The 15845-nt window shown below is 43.4% G+C and overlaps 1 protein-coding gene across 1 annotated transcript in view; it reads left to right on the forward strand.

Moving 5' to 3' along the window:
* Positions 1-298: 298 nt before the first annotated feature.
* The window catches only part of LOC101856164 (solute carrier family 23 member 1), a 23094-nt gene continuing 7547 nt past the window's right edge, over positions 299-15845 (forward strand). Inside the window, exons 1-8 of the mRNA XM_005093252.3 lie at positions 299-485; positions 3938-4005; positions 5949-6051; positions 9471-9628; positions 11637-11725; positions 11973-12037; positions 13334-13515; positions 15350-15470. Of these exons, the coding sequence (XP_005093309.1) occupies positions 450-485; positions 3938-4005; positions 5949-6051; positions 9471-9628; positions 11637-11725; positions 11973-12037; positions 13334-13515; positions 15350-15470 (822 nt within the window). The 5' untranslated portion in view covers positions 299-449. The remainder of the gene's footprint in view (positions 486-3937; positions 4006-5948; positions 6052-9470; positions 9629-11636; positions 11726-11972; positions 12038-13333; positions 13516-15349; positions 15471-15845) is intronic.

Consider the following 15845-nt stretch of genomic DNA (forward strand, 5'->3'; position numbering starts at 1 on the left):
TCCTAGAAATCTCCCCCACCATTCGCAAGTCAGAAAGGTATGAAATTCTTCTGCAGGACAGAAGGCAGTACTCTACTTAACCTTTCTAGCGAGACAGAAGTGAAAGGGGCGGGGGGGGGGGGGTGTACGGGTTGGTGTGGTGCGGTAGGTGAGTGGGCGGGCGGGGGGGGGGGGTCAGTAGTTGGGTCGGTAGTGGTGCGGTAGAGGGGTAGGGGTAGGGGTGAGGTTTCTAGGTCACATAGTTTGTCAACGCCATTGCTGGAGCGTCCCATCACCAGTAACACCTGCAGCAGCTTCGGTCATCGCTCAGGTAGAGCCGCCAAACTGACGGGTTCGTTCTGAACTTTCCGTCACTCGTCCTGTCTTCTTGCGGTGCACGGATCACAAAAATTATTAATATTATTGTTCTTGGAGGTCAAAGTGTTTGTGTTATTTCTGTGCGTGCCATAATGACGTCTGTACCGGGGTCCGACAGCAATGGCAAGGTGAGATAGATAGATAGATAGATAGATAGATAGATAGATAGATAGATAGATAGATAGATAGATAGATAGATAGATAGAAAAAAAACTATAAGACAGAATGAAAGTTAACTGTTTGTTTTGGTAAGTATTTTACGACGCTCTTAAACACTCATGAAATCGAAGATGAATTCCTCTTCATTTTTTGTTGTTGTCCAAATTGTGTTCTCCAAAAGAAATTGTTAATTCCTCACAGCCTGACTCGGCCCACTGACAGAAATAATCTTTGTTTGACCCATGATAAGAGATATGTGCGCAACCTACACTTTTTCATTATTATGGAAACTGTATTTAACAATTGGGTGGTTTATTTGATGCGATGTGAGCCAATGGCTTTAAATACTGAATAAACTTATTTACACATTACGACCCTCGCAACTGCGTAAGGCCATATGAGCTCGTGAAACACTTTGAACACTTTCAGTTTAGTGGGAATTTTGAATTTTGCCTGGGTGGCGGCCGAATCCTACACTTATCGATTTTGGACCACCAAGAGATCTTTAACGTGCTCAATTTGTATACAGGACCTCGAGATTTTTTCACTTCTCCGAGAAGGTTAGGCTAAGATCTTACCTTACATAAGATCAGGGGTGTGGCTGAAAGACAGCGGTGAGAAGGAGACAAGGAGCAGCAGTATAAAGGCTGCAGCAAGGGGCAGGAGCTCAGAGGAGGGGGCAAAGGGGGTGAGGGGGTGGGGGGGGCAGAAAGTGGAGAATAAAGCAGACGACAGAACATGGGCAGAGAGCAGGAGAGGAGGTGAAAGGAGAAATTGTCAGAGAAAGAAATTGTGCCGTCGCTGTCAGGTTTCGAACCCGTGACCTATTGAGTGAGAGGCGAATCAAAGAGGGTTTACAGTAAAACTCTTCTTGGCGAACACCGTAACCTCTAGACAACGAGATCCTCGTGATAGATAGATAGATAGATAGATAGATAGATAGATAGATAGATAGATAGATAGATAAATAGATAGATAGATAGATAGATAGATAGATAGATAGATCCAGCGAAGGTAGCGGAACTGTATCAAAAATAATAAAATGATTTAAAAGTTCAGCTTTCAGCGAACAAATTTTCGTTAAAAAACTCATGGTGAAAATTGTTCTTGGCTCTAATATCTAGAATCTAGTATTTTGACACACATAATCAGTTTTGCAAAGTTGTTGATTTCCGCTTTTTTAGGGCGGGCTGATTCATCGAAAGTTTCTTCACATAACTTTGTGAAAGGCTGATTTCTTTTTTGCTGTTTTCGGCTGTTGTTGTTGTTGTTTTGTTTTTTTGGTTTGATGTTGCTTGGGGGGGGGGGGGGCAGCGGCTGCAATTCGCCCGCACCAGATATATATATATATATATACGTAACGGTTGCGCTATTCGCCGCAGTGCACGAAAGGGTCGCTCAATCTATGGAGTATCTGGGGAATGGTGGTGGTTACACGCTGTCTCCTTTTCAACAAAAGTTGGCCTGCCAGACACGTCTGAAAGACCCACTCCCAACCAACCCCCAGCCCCCTGCCCCCCCCCCCCCCCCCCCCATCTACCCGCAACTGATCTACTTATAGATGTAATTTATGCCGCCCCCCCCCCCTTCCCCCTTCCTCTCCCTTTTTTCTCCTCAACTAACCGCAACTTCACCCGCCCCAAACCCCCTTATTGATGTTAAGTGTGTCAACATGGTGTTAAAGGGGGGGAGGGGGGGGAGGGGGTGTCTCACCTAAGGGCTAAACTCGTTATAACTGGGTTCAGCGACTCGAAACTTTGCACGCATGTACGTTATTACAACTGCGTTCCAGGGCAATTTTCATAAACCCTCTTTGCCCTTGGAGAGATGCTTAACCCTATCCGTACGTCGTGTTTTATTACCGTATCCATACGATGTGAGGAACTCTGTGCCACCACTTCCCAAAAAGGAAATTTACTCGTTAATCCGATCCGTACGTTTTGCATAGCAGTCTGTCAAAATGATTTTTTGAGATATACTGAAAGTGTCAAAGAGATCTTCGTACTAGAAGTATTTTGAAATGTGAAGAATACAACCCCGGGGTAACAAAATGACCCCAAGGCGTACAGATAGGGTTAACCCCCTCAGAGACTTAACAAACACTTTCAAGGCTAAACCAGTGCACTCAGGCTTATCATCAGCTTTATTGCGTGGGGAGAGGAGGTAGAGGATGGAGGGGAATAATCTGAGGCAAAGGTCACCCGTTGCAGAGTAGGCTACCCCCAAGGAGCTTAGAACTACTGTAAACTCCTTGGCTACCCCTTGACTGGCTGCACTGGCTGCACTGGCAGGTGACTTACGAAAATTACGGTGAAGTGAAGCATCATGGTCTGGATTCATCTTCCCTGGTTGTGTGTCCTGTATTCCAACTCTTTACCTCTCTGTTGAGATGTCGAGACTTGAACCTTTCCTTCGACACAAGAAGTCACCTGTTCTGGTGGTTAACCTTTATGCTTATTCAAACAAACAGCTGACATAATACGACTGTTGATTTTTAAAATGTTTTGAAATACCTACTTTTTTAAAAACCCTATCCGTACGTCCTGGGGTCAATTTATACCCCCGGGATTGTATTCTTCACATTTTAGAATACTTCTAGTACGAAGATCTCTTTGAAACTTTCAGTATTTCTCAAAAAATCATTTTGACAGACTGCTATGCAAAGAGTACAGAATTATTAACGAGTAAAATCACGTCGTATGGATACGATATTAAAACACGACGTAAAGATAGCGTTAATTGACAGGGCGGGTGTTTGGAGGGCGCCTCTGGAAGGTCCTACTTCTTTACTCACCCTCTGTTGTTTCTGTCTTTGTCTTACTGTTTCCCAGCACAAATGGCCGAACCCCCCGGGGCGGTGCCACTGACTGTAGTGTCTTTAGGCCATTCCCAAAGAGGGGACATTTCTCGTTCTAGTGCACAGTAGAATTGTAAATGGGCTGATTCATCAATGTCAGGATCATAACTGTGCCTGATCTACAACAGGGAACTGCTGCTTTTTCTTTCCTAATCCTTAATATTGTCATTTTTCCTCTACTTCTTTTGTATGTTTGTCACACTCTTGTGACCCACTATTTCCTGGGTGCCTTGACAGTCGAAGCAGACTTTGTGCTGTTGAAGCTAGAGAGGTGAGCAGAGTAAGTCTGATTCCCTTAAGGACTTCTCTTTTGACATCCACCCCTTGACGCTCATATGGCTGTATGCCGTTCCAGGCGCTGTAAAACCTTTACTAAAACTAAAAACAATATTCAACAAAGCTTTTTCTTTGACCTTTTGATGTCCAGTACCCTCTGTGACAGGACAATCTTGTCTTGTACATTCTCAAAGAAAAAGTCCGTCTTATTCTGTTTATGGTCTTATTGATAATCCCAATCCTAGTTGCCTATTGTCAGAAACGAATTGCCATCCCCGTCTTTTACAGGTAGCTCCGATGTGTTGCTGTATGCCCATCACTCCAGGACAAGTGGAACTTGAGGTGGACAGCTACAGGTAAACTCAGCCAGAAAGACCAGATTGTCACACTTCTGCAGCTAAGACTTTGACATTGTTTGCCTCTTAACTTAAGTCCACACAAACTTGAGAAGGGGGGGGGGGGTAAATTTCGAACCCACGTCGGTGGTGTAGCGTCTTGGCGCTTCGTTGTCGCCAAAGATCGTACACAACAAGATAGTTCACGCCTCTCTTTGAACCGATTAAAAAAGTGTCCTCAAAATTCGGTGGCGCCCTCTTCGAAAAAGTGCGGACTTTACTATGAGAGTTACCTTACTTGTATGAAAAACAAAAGTGAAACTAAAAAACTGTGCTATTCCTATTCTTCTTCTGGAGAAACGAAAGAGAGCTTCAAAACAAAGACCGCAGCGCCATCTGAACCAATGCGCGGACTTCTGCGGACACTTTTTTGGCTGAGTGAACCATCTTGATATGTACGATCTTTGTTGTCGCACACAGGAGATCCTGGTTCGATTCCCGAGTGGGGGGAACATCAAGTAATATCAAGTATCTCGATCTTTCTGCCGGGATGTATCCCTCTCAACCCGGGTTAGCCCTGACAAGCAGGGTCAGGAGCCCGCCTCCTAAAGGTTCTAAACTGTACGATGGGGTCGTATGTTGTTGTTGTTGTTGTTGTTGTTGTTGTTGTTGTTGTTGTTGTTGTTGTTGTTGCAATTTTTCAAATCCCTTTAGCTGCGAGCATTTCGCTCTGGGTAGCGAAATGCCTCCCTCAAAGGGGGTCATATAAACACCTACACGAAAAGAAAAGTTTTCTCTACAATATCTAGCCATGAGAGTTTATTTTAACGTCAAACAGCTTGTTCTGAATGGTGCATGGCCCTTCTGCTTCTTGTTGATAAACATGAGATACCTTTGAAAGCAAGTTCTGATCGTTTAAATGTTTCTTATTCTTCCATTAACCTGTGCGAAAACAAAATAAATATGATTATAACCAACATGTTGGAAAAGCCATGCACCCCAAAGTACATAGATCTAACAGATAACTCATGCTTTAGCGAGTACTTTCAAATGTCAGCTGAAGTCGTTTCTGTTTTTAAATTAATAAGATGAATATTTGGAGCGATTTTCTTTTAGTCAGAACACAACGTTTTATGTTACTGTTGTACGTTGTACTGTATTGTAAAGCGCTCAGAACCTGTGTACTTTAATCGGGGTTGAGCGCTATATAAAAGTCCTTTATTATTTATTATTATTATAGTATCTGTGACCCAGGTGTTGAGCATTTTACGGATATGTAAATATTATGTCATGAAAGAAGTTGCATGAAGACAGCATTGAGATCATCTTAAGCCACCAACATTTAAAACAACTCGATGAAAGTTATGAGAATGATTTTAAAAAAATGGATCCCCTTCAATACACTTCAGGTAGTCTCCTAAATAATTGGGGGTGGGGGGGGGAGGGAGCAAGGAAAATGGACCTGTAACATTGAAACGAAGCACATAGTAAAAGGGAAAGCCAGACACCCAAAGCTACATTTGGTCGTTTTTAAGCGCAAGGGGGCTATCCCGAAAAATGCTGTTTTGAGAGAATCGAAGGAAAGGTTTTGGCCCACTGTTCAATTTCTTTAAAAGACAAGGAGAGTTTTCTCTATAACCAAACAAATATACACACCAATGAAACCAAACTTCTCCTATAGGTAGGGCAATGCCCACTTTTGGTGTAGTTCAAGATTTGTGGAAACCCCCGAAATCTGGGTTAGCCCGCTTGTCCTTAAAAAACGACCATTTATTTGTTGTTAGTTAATTCAACTTCTCGCAGTTTCTATAAGTTTACTCAACGAATTAAGTACGGTCTTTCCTGTTGTTGTTGTTGTTGTTGTTATTTTATTTTTTATTTTTTTATTTTTTTTGGGGGGGGGAGGCTGGTTTTGTTTTGTCTTTTGTTTTATTTTATTTTGTTGTTTTGTTTTTGTTTTTCAGTGATAAGAAAGTGGAGCAGAGCTATGAGGAGAAAACGTCCGGAATGCAATATGGTATTTCGGACATCCCCCCTCCACACCTGTGCCTCCTGTTCGCTCTGCAGGTAGGACCTTAACCAACCAAGTTGACGTGATGACGTAGCATATCTTGTGTAGAGTAAAGTAAAGTCGTTCCCGCATCTGATCCGGACCTTGGGGATTGCCTTGTCAGTAAGACAACTTCCTGGGCCTTCAGCATATTGTGGTAGGGTGACCAGTTCCTTTCCACGCCGACTTTACTTCCCCAACTCGAAGTCAGGTACCCGTTACTGCTGGGTGGGCAGGAATGGGCGAAAAAAACCGTGTCCGTACTGAGGGTTGAACCCGGACTTTCCGCTTGTATTGTTGTATGCCCCAATAAACCCCACAAGGCTACCAGGATATTATAAAAGGCGGGAGTTGTGATTTTTATATCAGTTGCCGGTCTGACTGAGTCAAGTAGGTGATCTTATAAAACCCTCAAAGCAACTACAATTTAACAAGGCCCTTACCCACTTCACTGCCAGACTCCAAAGATAGTACATAACAAGATGGGCCACTCAGCCCAAAAAGTGTCCGCAGGAAGTTCGCTCTTTGCTTCAGATGGCGCTGCAGTCTGTTTTGAAGCTCTCTTTCGTTTTTCCAGAAGAAGAATAGGAATAGCACCTCCTTGCGTGCGCAGATCGACTGCTGTTCATCAGCAGTTCGGGTTCGTTCAGTGTGGGGTTTTAGGTTTTTTAAAATTTTAATGACCTCTCGCCTTTCATTCTAAAGTCAAATTAAACAAAGAAAACGATCACCCTTTCCTCCGGAAGAGGTTTTTTGTCAGTGTAACCATTTTAAAAAAGCGTTCTTCCGAAATTTATTCAAAAACTTGCTAGTTTCACTTTGTTGTTTTTTTAAACTCAAGTAGGGTAACTCTGTTCGCAACAGGTACGCTTTTGTGAAGAGGGCGCCACCGAATTTTGAGGACACTTTTGTAATTGGCTCAAAGAGAGGAGTGGCCCCTCTTGTTATGTAGACTCTTTGCACACTCGAGATGTGAGTTATGGAGCAAATCTAAGAGTAAAAGAGTTATGAGAAAAGAAAAGGATGGGAGAATAGGAAGGGGATATGGAGGTCGGGGGAATGGGGAGGCTGGGGGAATGGGGAGGCTTGGGGGATGGGGAGGCTGGGGGGATGGGGAGGCTGGGGGGATGGGGAGGCTGGGGGTGGGGAGGCTGGGGGGGATGGGGAGGCTGGGGGGATGGGGAGGCTGGGGTAAGGCCAGGGTGGGGGTCGGGTTGGATTGGGTATTGGGGAGGTATGAGGGGTATAGGAGGCGGGGGAGATTTGAGGGAAAGGGAGAGGGGTGAGGGTTTGGAGCAAGATATGAAGGGTGTATTTGTTCGGGATAAAGAGTATATCGCCGTCTTTCCACCTTCCCCCGCCCTTCCACAGACACAAAAGGACGTCAAGCCACATAGAATCACGTGCTATTTAATTTTTAAAAATAATAACAATATATATATGAAACACAGGAATTCGCTTCTGCTTTTAATCTAGCCAGAGAGCCCGAGACAGTGTCGGGCCGGGCGTAAAGGAATAACTAATTTACATCTTTACTATACATCTCTACTTCTCATTTCCTTTGGAGCATATTTCGTGGCCCAGAGGTTAAGGTTAAGGTGTCGGCCTCTCATTCAAAGGTCCCGGGTTCAAGTTCGGGTAGCGACCGAAAAATTTTATTCTCTAAAATTGTCTCCTTTTACTCCTTTCCTGTTCTCTAGCAATGTTCTGTTGTCTACTTTCGTCTCCTCTTTCTGCCCCCACCCCCTCACCTCCTTTGCCCCCTCACTTACCAAAAAAAAAGCATATCAAGGAAGTCACGCCAGAAGGAAGGGAAGTAGTACTTGGCCAATCTACTTCCTCTTTGTCCTCCACCCAAGCAAAGCTATTTCTGAATTTCATGCATACTGCTTTAAGATCGTCTGTCAAGACGCCAAAAAAACCATCAATAAGGAGTTCGAACCAAATTCCTTCATACCGTAGTCAGCGTGTATGAATGTCTATAAGAAGACGGATTTGTATTAATTTGTAGATTTCTTTTCGATAAATAATATTATTATACTCTTATACTCTGGAAACAATGATTGACGACAAAAGAAAAAAGGGGCTTGACTCATCATGCGTATGCCAAAGCTACACCGAGAAATGCTAAAACTACACTTATGACGCTGACACTGTGACCAGAAGTCAATGACTAACTAATTACCTTGGTCGTGTGTCCCGCTCGCTACAATAGAATGACAACGTTCTATCTGCTCAGGACCTCGTTTTGAGGAATTTGACGTGCAAAATGTTTTAGTTTCACAACAATTTCAAGCTTTTTCGAATGCAATTCTTTGAATATCTTGATAATGACTCCGAAAATGTAACAAATTTGCTTAGAGCCGATAGAGCATTGTATACATAATTGGTTTCTGACCTTAGTTTAATTTTCGAAAGAGTTTTAGGGCACTTGCAACACAATAAGGTCAGAATAAGTGCCGATGAATTGATGAGTTACAAGAGAGTAACATACACAAAAAAGAAGGAGGAGAGATAAGGACGATTGATGTTCGATAGGAAAGAAGGAGCAAACCACACCAGAGCAACCACCAACCACCCACGTCAGATAGAACGTTGTGGCTCTACGGTAGCGCGTGGCCATACATCGTTCTCGTAACGCCTCCTGGAGCTCTTTGATTTGACGAAAGGCGGCCTTTGTGTCGTAATTAGACACGCTACTTAAGAAGTCGAACGTGTTGCTGAATTAAATAGGCAGGAACCGTTACCTTTCACTTCCACTCATAAATAAATATAAATAAATAAATAAATTGCATTTATATAGATTTATATAGCGTATTTCCACAAAGAAGTGCTCAATGCGCTGTACAATAATACTAAGAACATATTATTATGCAGCACACAGCTCCTATAGTAATGCTCCTACTCCCTCCCTCTCTCTCTCTCCCTCCCTCCCTCTTTCTCTCTCTCTCTCTCTCTCTCTCTCTCTCTCTCTCTCTCTCTCTCTCTCTCTCTCTCTCTCTGTGTGGGTGTGTGTGTGTGCGTGTGTGTGTGTGTGTGTGTGTGTGTGTGTGTGTGTGTGTGTGTGTGTGTGTGTGTGTGTGTGTGTTTCATTTGTGGTACTGTGTGTTCAGTAACCTCATTGCAGTTGGTACGAATGAATTTCTATATCTGTCTGTTCTTGCTTTTTTGGAAATGTATCGTTTACTGCGGATCGAATAGTTGAAATTCCGATGTCAGTGGGTGGCTATGGTCACTAAGCATTACTTCCGCCCTTTTTAGAACGTTTGTCTTGTGCAGATATTCAAAGTTACTTAGGTCTCTACCAATTGTTCTTGATGCCTTTCTTATCAACTTGTTTATTTTTATGATGTGCTGCCTTCCCAAATCTAGTGTATTTAGTGACCGAGAAAGCGTTGAAAGGGACGTTAAACCAGTACAATTTCCTATTTCACAGCACATACTTCAGAGTATCAGCTCTACCATCACCGTCCCTCTGGTCACGTGCGTCTACTTCTGCGCTGGTGACCTTGACCTAGTTAAGTCAGAGGTCACGTCCACCTTCCTGTTCATGTGTGGAGTCAGCACCATCCTGCAGTGTCTGTTTGGCGTCCGGTGAGTGGCCAAGGTAAAAAAAAAAAAGTAGATCTAAAGTTGTCCCCGCATCCGATCCGGACATCGGGAATTGCCAAAAAAGTAGCCTTCAAGGTGTCCGTGGCGTCGGTGGCCTAGGGGTTAGGCGACTGGATTCATTCGTAATCGTGAGGTTGCGGGAACGGGGGTTCGAGCCGCGGGCCCGACGTTGTGTCCTTGGGAAAGACACTTTACAAGAATTTTCCTCACTCCACCCAGGTGGAAATGGGTACCCGGTCATATACAGCGAAAGATCTTGTCAGTATGTTAGTGTTTTAGCGCCTATAAATGGCTGCTTGCACTGTATCCTTCCTAGGAAGTTGAGTGTGTTTCAGAATGCTCTCAGGTCTGCTGAGGTAATAGTATAGATTGTGAAGCGCATAGAGCTTGCTGTTGAGCGGAGATTTGCGCTATACATATGCTATCGATTTTTATAAACTGGGATTTATGACACGCAGGTATACGCTTCTACTTTTAGACCTGCTCCATGACTCAATTCTCGGGTCCAGCAGTGAAGTGGTTAAAGGTAAAGTAAAGTTGTTCCCGCATCCGATCCGGACATTGGGGATTGCCTTGTTAGTGAGACAACTTCCTGGGCCTTCGGCATATTGTGGTAGGGTGGCCAGTTCCTTTCCATGCCGCCTTTACTTCCCCAACTCGAAGTCAGGTACCCATTACTGCTGGGTGGGCAGGAGGGGGCGAAAAAATGCGTGTCCGAACCGAGACTCGAACCCGGACTTTCCGCTTCGGAGATGAGCGCACTAACCGCTCCGCCACCGCACCCTCTGAGAGGTCAAGGTAGCCTACAATAGAATACATTTCGACTCCTCTCCTCCCCCTCTCCTCTTTTCCCCATTTTTAAATGAATTCGTAAAAGAAGTTGAAAGCCGGCTCATTAAATGACGTCATGGCTACAAACCGCTATCGCAGAATTACAAAGTTCTATCTGCTCAGTTAGTACCAAGGTTTGAGAAATTTGACGTCAAAATTGTTGAGTTTCATCGTATTTTTTCAAGCTTTTTCGAAAGCAATTCTTTGAATATCTTGATAATGACTGGAAAAATCTTACGATTTTGATAGAGCAGATGGAACATTTGATTTTTGACCTCTTAGTCTTAGTAACTCAAAATGGCCAAGACTCTCAGATAGAACTTTGTACTTCAGAGGTAACGATGTGGCGCCACAAAGACTGGAGACCGGCACACACTATTCGGAGACGACTCCGGCGAGCACCCAGGAACTATTCGGAGACGCATTCCCGCTCACAGATGCACTGCTTTGGGGGATCAAACTGCGTATTATTTGCAACAGATCACGCATATAGCCACTAAAGCATTCGCTAATCAACTATTTTCAAGAAAATGTCCAGCTTAACTGCAAAATATCAAATTATGGGTTTAAACAGTGGCGTGTGCCCCCCTGTAACCCCTCAGATTTTTTTACTTGGTCTAGTCTAGAGGCACAAAGCATTTTGATTGGTCTATCTCCGTTGGAGACGTCTCCGAATAGATACTGCGTGGAGACTATCTATCTATCTATCTATTTTTCTATCTATCTATCTATGTATTATTCACTTAGTACGTATAATATTTTGGGGCTCAAGTAGATAGGAGAATAGTGAGTTTAGACTCCAGTAATTCCAAGTGGGAAATCGGTGACACGGGGATCAGATGGGTGGTCACTGTGGTGTGTCCTTGAGCAAGACACGACAACCCTAGCTCAAAATACAAGGCGCTGCACTGTGGTGACCGACAGTGGCATGGTTGTAAACTGTTCTGTATTTGTGTAATATTGTGTATTGATGTACGTATTTGTGCATGTATTTATGTATGTACGTATTTAAAATAATGTATTTATAATTATGTATTTATAATTATGTATTTATCTATGTAAATGTATGTTTACCATTGCAAACCAAAGTGCCCTTCTGGGACTAATAAAAGTGTAATTTATAATTATATATTTTATGTATATCTCTTTTCCTGTCCAGGTTGTCAATTCTGCAAGGAGGCTGTCACAAATTCCTGCCTGCCATCGGTGCTCTCATGAGTGTTGACATTTGGAAGTGTCCGGATATGGGTGGGTACTAGTTTGTCTATCTGTCTGTTTGATTGTTTGTTTTTTGTCCGTCTGCCTATCTATCTATCTATGTATCTATCTATCTATGTATCTATCTATCTATCTATCTATCTATCTATTTATCTATCTATCTATCTATCTATCTATCTATCTATCTATCTACCTATCTTTATCATCATCATCATCATCATCATCATCATCATCATCATCATCATCATCATCATCGACCTGTGTACTTATATTCCAGCGCCCTATCTAGCGGCCAACTCCACACTGGACGCCGGGGACGTCTGGAAGCCCAGGATGAGAGAGGTGAGTTAAAGACAGGTGGAATCCGTTAGCGGGTGCGTGGCGGGTGCTCTGGTGTGGTTTGTTCCTTCTGTCCTACCAAACGCCTTTCGCCTGATCCTTCCTCCTTCATTTCTTTGTTTGTTACTCCCTTGTAACTCCTCTAATCTTCGGTACTTAAATTACCTCATTGTGTTACTCTCTTGTAACATCTCTAATCTTTGGCACTTATATCATATGACCTTATTGTGTTGCGAGTGCCGTAAAACGCCTACTAAAAACTGGAACTCATTGATTGCAATCGTGACTGCTTTACGCTCCCATCGACACATTTTAGATCATCTCAGAGGTAGGCTGCCTCAATCCTGCCTGCCGGGACTAACCCGGACTGTGAGAGACACAATATCCCAGCAGGCAGAAGGCCACGTTCGATTTTTTTTAAATAATAAATAATAAAATAGCTTTTGTATAGCGCGTGTCCCCACTCGAAAGCAAGCTCTATGCGCTCAACACTATATTATTACCCCAGCAGACCATAGAACACTCAGAAACATTCTCAGCTTCTCGGGAAGCATACAGTGCTAGCAGCTGGTTAAGTGCTCAAACACTAACAAACTGACAAGATCTTTCACTGTATATAGCCGGGTACCCATTTTCACCTGGGTGAAGTGGGGAAAATTCGTGTAAAGTGCCTTTCCCAAGGACACAACGTCGGACCCGCAGCTCGAACCCCCGAACCCACAACCTCACGATTACGAGTCCGGTAGCCTAACCACTAGGCCATCAACGCCCTACTCGGAATGGAACCCACGTACAACACCGTCTGGGCCTAGTGGTAAAAAAAAAGCTTACACATTGCACAAGAGGCGTTGTTTAACAGGAGTGTCTTCCAGTCTTTGTTTCAGGCATTACTAACACATGAGTAGATCTAGAACACGAGTAGAACGTATAGAATCTAGAAAAATCTAGAGCCAAATTCAGTAAAATTATAAACTCCTGGTAATGAGTAGAAAAGAAATTTCACAAAAATTACAACTTTCTAACGGCCTCAAGAGAAACATGCCCACCAGTTGGATTTGCAACATGGAAAAGCGGTACTGATTAACCCATACCCCCTTCCCTTCCACCCAACCCTTTTTTCCACCCCACCCCATCCCCACCTCTGCCTTCAACCCCCACCCCCACCCCCACCTCCACAACCCCAACCTCACCACTCCCACCCAACCTCCATCCCCCCTTACACTTCCACCCTCCCCCCTTCCACCCATCCCCCATCCACCCCTCCCCCTTCCACCCAACACCCCCGACCCCCACCACCAGATACAAGGCGGCATCATGCTCGCCTCTGTAGTCCAGGTGCTCCTGGGCTGTACCGGTCTGATCGGCCTCCTGCTCCGCTACATCGGACCCATCACCATCGTGCCCACCATCAGCCTCGTCGGCCTCTCTCTCGTGGGTGTCGCTCTCCGCTTCTGCCAGGCACACTGGGGCATCAGCACTATGTACGTAGCCAAAGAACATTATTACTTACTTTACTTTACTTTTTCATCCTCTGTTGCCGTTAAGCGTCGAGGGGAGATACAATTTACTATGGTAGGCCAGCTCCGCAGCTCTTTCAGTTGTGATGTTATGTTTTCTTAGGGTTTCCTTGACACCTTCGATCCACCTTTTGCGTGGCCTTCCTCTTCCTTTATAGCCTGAGTGCTTGGTGTTGTAGGCTCTAAAGACTGGCTGGTCAGGTGACATGCGTAATAGGTGGCCAAACCATTTTATCCTCTGTCTTTCCGTGTAACGCAGGCAGGACTCTGTGCCGATAGCTGCTCTTACTTCTTCATTTCTCTGCCTGTCTCGTCTTGTGATGTTAAGAACAACATTATTAATATTATAAATATAACTTTCTATCTACAACCTCCTTGGCGTACTCGCTGACGTCTTACTGAGCATTCAGACCAACACTGGAGGACACTTTAGTAAGTGTGTCTTACTATACTATACATATTTCCTACCAACAAACAATGGATGACACTTTATAGCGCGGTGGTCAAAAATTCGTGGGCCAAGTTATCCTCAAATATCTTTATAACGGGCCCATACTTTGCTCAGCAGTTTGTCTCAGTTTGTCTTAACGTAAGAATATTTTTCTACAACAATTGAGGCTAGATTTTAAAACTTTTCTTCATAAATGTTTATAAAATACTACAAACTTTCTTCACGCAGAAAAAAAGAATTGTTCACAGCACTTCCCGCTTCTTGCACACATTTTGTGTTCTCATATGGCCTACGTCACAGCTCACCAATGACACTTTTTAGTGGCAATACTAGTTATAAGAAATTGATTTTTATAGTGAACACTTTTTTGTACTTCAATAAGTTCTCAAAACATGCGTTCAATAAAAATAATCTCGCGATTAGAAAAAAAATTATGGACTTGCTTTTAAAAGCGATATCGTCCCAGCTGTAAACCATTTAAAATCTGTAGAAACCACCCACTAGGATTTTAGTATTTATTAAGGAATTTTTTAGAATAGAGCTAACGGGCCTTTACAAAAATAATATTGATTTGTTAAGACAAATTGATAAAAGTCCCTGTGCAAAAGCTGGAGAGTTTATGTTTGATAGTTGAGGAGATATTTCACGATAAGTCGCGCCACGAATTTTTGACCGCACTAAGGTAATTATGTCTTCCTATACATATTATTTCCTAACCAACAAATATTTGCCAGTGGTGTCTCAACATCAGAGATAACTTGTCAGAAAGTGATTTTTTTAAAAAGCCCCTCGTAAAATCACCTATCCTTGAGTATGTGCTTTAACTTGCTCTGAGAGAAGCAATACTTAAAGATAACATGCTGTGCTGGGCACAGAGAACAAAAGCAAGAATAAACCTCCTGACATAGGTCGTTATCAAGAATTCTTGACATGGATGTTCTCAGCAGTGTAGATAACCCCAAAAGTGTTGATGTTGTCATTGTTGTTGTCATTGTTGTTGTCGTTGTTGTTGTTGTTGTTGTTGTCATTGTTATTGTTGTTGTTGCTTTTGTTATTGTCATTGTTGTTGTTGCTGCTGTTTTTGCTGCTGTTATTGTTGTTTTGCTGTGGAGGGTTTTGTAACTCGTTCAGAACGTAACCGACACATAATGTCTGACCAGCGCAGTGTTGTGGCATATTAAAGTAAACTTGTTCCCGCATCCGATCCGGACATTGGGGATTGCCTTGTTAGTGAGACAACTTCCTGGGCCTTCGACAGTTAAATGGTTCGGACGTTTTAGACGGCCAAAGTGACGGACTTTCACTAATATAATATGTATAGATAATCGATTCTGTTGGTTGTGGCAGGACGATTGCTCTTCTGCTGCTGTTCTCCCAGTACCTGCCCAACCTTAACGTGCCTGTGCCGTCGTGGAGAAAGGACAAAGGATGTCACGTGGCCAAACTGCCCATTTTCAAACTGATGCCTGTGAGTCTAACACTGTCGAACGTGTTGTTTAACAAAATTGTACAAATACATATATATATTCTCTCTCTCTCTCTCTCTCTCTCTCTCTCTCTCTCTCTCTCTCTCTCTCTGTCGGAACTTTGAGTGACTTTTACGTTTCCCTGTACACCAACGTCCAGAGTCCAGAGTGATCGTTTCAGTTGTTTGACCACATTTTATGGGGTGTTCAGCGTCACCCCGAGACCTTGTCCGACTGGCTGGAACATTTGGTTAATTATTTAAAAAGCGACATAATTTAAACACAGGCCAATGGGCAATATGTGACTTCCCATTCCCTCCCCCTTCTTTCACTGTCCCCATCGTTCACTCCCTGTCTCTCACTCTCTCTCTCTCTCT

The sequence above is a fragment of the Aplysia californica genome, unplaced genomic scaffold, assembly GCF_000002075.1.
Source record: "Aplysia californica isolate F4 #8 unplaced genomic scaffold, AplCal3.0 scaffold00060, whole genome shotgun sequence".
Lineage (NCBI taxonomy): Eukaryota > Metazoa > Mollusca > Gastropoda > Aplysiida > Aplysiidae > Aplysia > Aplysia californica.